At 43.3% G+C, this 6,980-nt stretch overlaps 1 protein-coding gene across 2 annotated transcripts; it reads right to left on the minus strand.

Annotated features, from left to right (window-relative positions):
* Positions 1–305: 305 nt before the first annotated feature.
* Positions 306–3,721, minus strand: LOC120656657 (ELMO domain-containing protein A-like). Of its 2 annotated transcripts, none has more exons than XM_039934825.1 (9): positions 3,529–3,721; positions 3,286–3,395; positions 2,875–2,943; positions 2,354–2,469; positions 2,197–2,251; positions 1,680–1,800; positions 1,485–1,532; positions 967–1,061; positions 306–815 (listed from the first exon to the last, which is right to left on the minus strand). In XM_039934825.1, exons 1-9 carry the CDS (start codon positions 3,611–3,613, stop codon positions 714–716), a joined length of 801 nt encoding a protein of 266 aa, XP_039790759.1. In that variant the 5' UTR covers positions 3,614–3,721; the 3' UTR covers positions 306–713. The 2 variants fall into 2 exon arrangements, with proteins under 2 accessions (XP_039790759.1, XP_039790758.1); XM_039934824.1 differs by having other exon boundaries at positions 3,505–3,689.
* Between the last annotated feature and the right edge of the window lie 3,259 nt (positions 3,722–6,980).

The raw sequence follows: 6,980 nt of genomic DNA on the forward strand, positions 1-6,980 counted from the left end.
CATGGTGCGTTCCCTGCCCGCTTACCAATCGCGTCCCGTTCTCCTGCTCCAGCATGGAGCGCACCTGCCATTCTGCCGGTCGCAGGACATTCAGCAGCGGACTTGGATCACACAAAAGCAATAATCGAGCATTTATATGTTCACACATTTTGCCTCAATAGAAAACAGTATAAGAACAACTTCATGTAGACAGTTCATACATGACGATGCAGTATTAGCCATGAACCATCAAGTAATTACAGAAAGCTGCATGCGTCGTCAAAGAAACGAGCCGATGGAAATCAAGCAACACAGAAAAGGAAATGAACATCATAGTTGCTGCGCACTCAAAGAACTAGTCTCTCTCTTTATGCGAATGGGAGACAACTCAGATCAGCTTTCCCAAAATCCTCCTGTTTACATCGAAAACTATAGGAACTGGAACGCTCCCTTCTCGTGGTATGATGGGCAACAACCCGATTGTAATAAACACACCCTACAAATACTTTGCCTTGGCAGCTGATCAGACACTTCAGTTACCCTACGTGGCATTCTATCACCAAGAAAAACCCTACCTTGTAAATTTCAGAGATCAGGATACCAGAGTACCTAAACACAGGGATACAGATGCATCTACATTCCAGGATTCTCGCAGGCTGTGGGTGCCAGTTGCAATCCACAGCAACTCAAGGCTTGCAACATGTAGCCATGTTAAGATTTTCAGTTTCTTCTAGCTACCGGGCCAGAAGCCTGTATGATGGCATGTCCTCAATCCGCTGAATATCCTCGATCAAAAGCTCCCTTTCTAGCTGACGCCGTGTTGATTTCATGACCGTCTGCAGTTTTAGTGGTACAGTCAGGTGAGCAAGAGTTCCCAGGACCCAATATGCGGATTATTCAATTATCTATGGATCTTTCATACATAAGGTCAAGAAAGGATAAGTTGATATCCAGAGAATTTAGAGATTTAGTGGAAAAAGAACATACATTGAAGTCCATGTAAGTAGCATGCATGTCAAGCCATTGCTGATCCATCAGCTTGAAGGTTATGCAGTAGAGAATGTCAAATGCTTCATCATTTTCTGAACAACAAAAAGAGCCAAAACATTGAATTAATATTAGAAACACTACAACTAGATCCTTCAGTTATCTCAAAGAGTCACATTTATGAGTGTTTTCTGCCTCTGAGAAGTACAAGCGTAAAACTGAAAGATAGCATTACTAATTATGGCCTTAGACAACTGTGTGGAACTTCGCAAATATGGACCATCACCAGATTCATTCTTGTGGTCATTAAACACACAGGACTTGTTCAAAATGTGCATATTGATGTACTCTGTTCTTTTAATAGTAGTCATCACCACAAGAAAACAACCTAAGTCCAAACAGAAATAAGACTTCACGGGTGCAAGGAATAGTTGAGACGAAAGAAACTAGTAGTAGTGAACAGCTCTTGTAGATTATGATCAACATTTCAAAATAGAGTACTGAAATAAACATTATACCTGAAAGAAGCTTTAGGAAAACTGCTCCGAACAATGACCTCGGTTTAACTGCACGGGCAGGACATCAAGATTGAGTGTCAGTTAAAATGAACTAAAATTGACCAGGTCAAAAAATTCTTCAGACGTTTCTTAAATTCTGCAGAACTATTATTATCTTGCACTATTTAATGCACACGAAACTTATGGTTGACAAACCTGCTTGGAGATCAAGCATCTGAATGAGCATGAAGGTTATATTTACACCAGCTACAGCAAATGGATACTCCCAGATTGCACGGTCACCATTCTGCTTGCGAAGAAGTTCCTGAAAAGATTTCTGCACAGAAGAGTTTGTTAGAGTGATTTGTGGCAATTATGGACAAGTATCTGAGGTAATTGTCTCAATGCTATGACATGATGAACATTTCAATTTAAAAATCACTTGTGATAACAGATCTTTCAGCGTCCTATACTGTTTTTCCCCCTTTTCGCCTTTCCCTTTTTGCACGGGGGTAACAAGGAAAGATTAGACATTCATAGTCAGAGAATTGCAATATATGACAATTTTACTATTAACTCTGCAAATAATTATGTTCAGCAAGCCATCTAGCTTGTTATATTCTAAACACAAATGCTAAAGACTACAGAGCCTCGAGCCTTTAAGGCCATATAAATCATAACATAATAGCATGTAACGAGGAAAACATCACTGAAAACAAGGATTTGCACTCACTGGATAGTTCCTTGCAAAGTACAACAGATTCTCCAAGGAGATGAAGCCTCCGCCTCTGTAATGCCATCACACCAAAGGACCATCCATCAGACTAAAGGATACTACTGACAAAACAGGTAACAGCTAGCAACTGGAACATAGGAGAAAGGTCAAATACCTAAAATCTGTAGATGGGTCTTTCCCTTGCCAACCCATCTCTTTCCATTGTTCTGATATTAGACCCCGAAGCTCGGTTCCAGGAAAAGCATCACACCAAAGAGCCCGTAATGCTTCCTGATAGGGCAAAAAAAAAAAAGATAACAGGTTGAGTAACTAGCTACGCTTTCTCAAATTTCATCTGAAAGGACAAATGATCTGGATTGATATATATAATTCCAACAGGTTAAGTTTTAACTCATTAAGCAACAACTGATCTTAACAAGTCCTTGAATAAGAGACTATCTATGTCCTGCACTATTAACAGCAAGTACTTCCTTATGGTTTGCTCAGATCTGCGGACATGCTAGATTTCTCGATTTTACAGTCATGTTAAATTTCATGGTCAGTCAATGTCAATGAACATCTCGTCTCATGTTCACCATCTTGTACTGAATAATTAGATAACATGGGATCCCACAAATACCACAAGATGAAACCGCATAAGAAGAGTTTGTTGTCAATAGCAGCCAAAACAAGTACCTGATGCTCTCTGTTTGCACTATCATACTGAACTTCTATTCTGTTCTGCAGCCTCTGTAGGCATTCTTCCTGAAACAGGAAAAGGAGAATAAGTTAATTGCACGTAAAACTTCACTACCCCGCACAGCATCCAGTCAAAGTTAAACTACTACAACATTCGTGAAATTAATAAAAATTAATTCATGCTCAGAATAGCACTGAAGTGAATTAACAGAGACGTAGCAAATTTTATGTAGATAGCACGAAGCAATGCGAGATCAGAGGAGGGTACGAAAGTTCAGGACGAATTTGGGGGCTAAACGGTGAGGAATTTGAAATTCCACTGACAAGCTCGAGAATCTGGGACAGCTTTAGAACAGCTAAAGCAAATTTGGGGATCATCAAGCCAAAAGAGAAGCAGGCGAATCGCACCTGCGTAGGCGTCAAATCGAACGAGAGGCGCGCATCGCTGTCCCTCCTCTGCGCGCAGACGCAGGAGAGCCCCCTCCCGATCCACGCCGACGACCCCGTCAACACCTCCGCTGCAGCACCGGCGTACGGACAGCACGGACCATGAGCACCATCGTCCCCGTGGAAGGAGCAGCAACAATAGCCAGAAGAAGAAAAGTGGACAGAAAACAAACGAATAACCAGACAGGAGGCGAGGTGAGGCACCCGAAGAGGAGTGGTGGAAGGCGGCGGCGCGGTCGGAGCCGGAGAGCCGGCGGACGGCGACGAAGGAGCCGGCGCTCGCGTCCATCTCGCCGCGGGACACGGCAAGGCAACGCGTCCCTGGCCTCCCCCACTTAACTCCCTCTTGTTAGATTTTAGGATCGACTAGACACGGATCAAGAGAGGTTTTTTCCATCTTTCCTTTTCATTTCATTCATAAGTACAAGAGATTCTAGATCTAGTACATAAAAAATAGAAAATAGAAAAGTGCGCAGAGGGAGAGACCATCACCACCAGCACTTGAACTCAATCCGGCAGCCATCTCTGGTTCGCTGATGAAGATCTGCTCTAGGTCAGCGGCGAGTGATGCAGCGGCTTCACGTTCACGGCGGAGTTGTCGTGGACGACGGCGCCAGCGACGACGAGTCGAGGATGTAGACGGAGATAGTGGTGGTGCTTCCCACTGCTCCAGCGCCCCCTCCAGATCGGCTTAGGGTTAGGAAATGTGGGTGAGAGTGCTGGCAGCGCGGTGAACCTCGTACCGAGTGCCCCGGCCCTCACCCCTATTTATTTGGCGCTGTACAGTAGGGGCCCACCAACCATTAATGGGTTGGGCGCCCCCGATCAGGGCGCGGGATTAAGGGCCTCATAAGCCGTTGGGCTTATTAGGAAGGAGATCAATCCAACATTCTCCCCCTTGATCTCACTTTGTACTTTAACTTCTTTAATTGTTCCATCACAGATTAATGAATAGAGCATGCTTTATCGTCACGATATAAAACCGATAGACTCAACAGCTACCACACATATCACTGTTTTGAAACGAATTCTTTATCTTTTGGACCCTTTTACTCTCCAGAAATCACAGTCTTTCCCTTAAACTCATGCCGGCTGTGTGTTCCATGAACACATTGGGTGGTAAGCCTTTAGTGAGCGGATCCGCAAGCATTTTCTTTGTACTTATATGCTCGAGAGTAATGGAGTGATTCTGGATTTTCTCTTTCACAACATAAAACTTTATGTCAATGTGTTTGACAGCACCACTTGACTTATTGTTGTGAGCATAAAACACTGCTGGTTCATTGTCGCAGTACATTCTGAGTGGTCTTTAAATGTTGTCTACCACTCTTAAACCGGGTATGAATTTCTTTAACCATTCAACCTGCCCCCGAGGCTTCATAACATGCCACAAATTCAGCGTACATCGTCGATGACACAGTGACGCTTTGTTTAGAGCTTTTCTACGATATAGCTCCCCCTGCGAGCAGTGGCGGAGCCAGGAATCCTACCAAGGGGGGGCCGGACGAACATAGATAACTTCTACATAAGCGCCAAGGATCAAATTGTCAATTGCTGACATGCTGCTTGCCCCGACTGTGCTTTCGTAGCCTAAGAGCTAGAGCTTTAATAAGAGTTTTAGTTTGCTACCGACTGTTTTCCTGAGTGTTGTGTGCCTGTAGGGCATGCAGTCTAACTGGCTCTCTACTTTGGACTACTATTTGCTGCAGTGCTCACTGCTGAGCAACTGTGAATGGTACTGGATCCTCAGAAATCGGCGCAGAGCAAGGGGGGCCACTGCCCAGGTTCGCCGACACTTGGCTCCGCCAGTGCCTGCGAGTGTGAACACATAACCGGACGTGGACTTTCGGCCATCGATGTCCCCCGCAAAATCCGCATCTGAATACCCTTCTATCTCTAGGGAATCATATTTTCTGTATGTTAGCATGAGGCCTTTTGTGCCTTGCACATAACGTAAAACTTTCTTTACCATGATCCAGTGTGCCTATCCTGGATTATTTTGATATCTGCCAAGTATTCCGGTAACAAATGCTAAGTCATGGCGTGTACAAACTTGAGCATACTGTAGGCTTCCGATAGCTGAAGCATATAGAACCGCTTTCATTTGATCGATCTCATACTGGTTCCTGGGACATTGAAATTTCCCAAATCTATCGCCCTTAACTATAGGAGCAGGTGAAGACTTACAAGCAAGCATACTGTATTTCTTTAGAACTTTTTCCAAATAAGCCTTCTGTGACAATCCTAATACCCTCTTCTTCTATCCCGATGAATTTCAATTTCCAAAACGAATGAAGCTTCACCGAGATCTTTCATATCGAAATTTGATGACAGAAATTTCTTTGTCTCCAGTAGCAGACCGACATCACAGTTAGCAAGTAAAATGTCGTCCACGTACAGGATAAGGAAAATGAATTTTCCACTTTTAAACTTTGCATAAATACAGTTGTCCTCTTCATTCTCTTTAAACCCAAATTTCATTATGGTTTCATCAAACTTTAAATACCACTGCCTAGAGGCTTGCTTTAATCCATAAATAGATTTCTTTAAGCGACATCCTATATGTTCTTTTCCTTTCACGACAAAACCTTTTGGTTGTGCCATGTAAACATTTTCATACAGATCCCCGTTAAGAAATGTTGTCTTTACATCCATCTGATGTAACTCTAAGTCATAATGTGCCACCAATGCCATTATAATCCTGAAGGAATCTTTACACAAAACCGGAGAAAAGGTTTCGTTATAGTCTATCCCTTCCCTTTGCGTAAAGCCTTTTGCCACGAGTCGTGCTTTGAACCTTTCTACATTTCCTTTGGAGTCATGTTTTATCTTGTAGACCCATTTACAACCTACTGTTTTGGCTCCTTTAGAAATTTCCTCTAAGTCCCAAACACCATTGGAACTCATTAATTTCATCTCATCCTTCATAGCTTCCAGCCATTTAGATGAGTGAACACTTCTCATGGCTTCTTCATATGAAGTGGGATCACCCTCCATATGAATCTCTTCTGTATTATAAACTTCATAGTCGCTAGAAATGGCCGACCTTCTTTCTCTTTGTGACCTTCTAAGAGCCACTGTTTGTGGTACATTTTGTGTCTCAACTTCTGGCACATTTTCCATAGGGGGTTATAGCTCCTCCTCCTCATGTCCAACCGCGGGTTCAGGCGGTTCCTGGATGACAGGTTCCAAACCTTCGCTCACTGTTGATATGGGTGGAGTTGCGACAGGTGTTGACACCGTAATATCTGGAATAGTTGGCGCAGCAACAACCGAAGAAGGTACTGGCGTCACTATTTCAGGAACTTTTGGTACAGCATCAACATGTAGTGAGAAAAATGGCTCTTGAATCATAGGAGTAGGCACATACACCCGCTTCTCCTCAAGGTCAATTTCTCTAGGTACCATGCTCCCCCTGATCATTTCGTTTTTCTAAAAAGACAACATGTCTCGTTTCTACAAACTTTGTATGTCTATCTGGACAGTAGAAACGAAAATCTTTCGACTTTTCAGGATAGCCTATAAAATGACAGCTTACCGTTTTGGGATCCAGTTTTCCAATACTTGGATTAAACACTTTAGCCTCAGCTGGGCTCCCCCAGACCCGCAGTTGAGTCAATGAGGGTTCTCTTCCTGTCCATAGCTAATTAAACTAT

The sequence above is a fragment of the Panicum virgatum genome, chromosome 1N (assembly GCF_016808335.1).
Source record: "Panicum virgatum strain AP13 chromosome 1N, P.virgatum_v5, whole genome shotgun sequence".
NCBI lineage: Eukaryota > Viridiplantae > Streptophyta > Magnoliopsida > Poales > Poaceae > Panicum > Panicum virgatum.

Bases quoted from the DNA above. Each gene is read 5' to 3' on its own strand.
- LOC120656657 (XM_039934824.1), bottom strand. From the start codon at position 3,613: ATGGACGCGAGCGCCGGCTCCTTCGTCGCCGTCCGCCGGCTCTCCGGC. The intron at 3,396-3,504 runs GTTATTCGTTTG...CCGGTGCTGCAG, and splicing joins CTCACCTCGCCTCCTGTCTG to CGGAGGTGTTGACGGGGTCG. The intron at 1,801-2,196 runs GTGAGTGCAAAT...TCTTCTGTGCAG, and splicing joins ACTTTGCAAGGAACTATCCA to AAATCTTTTCAGGAACTTCT.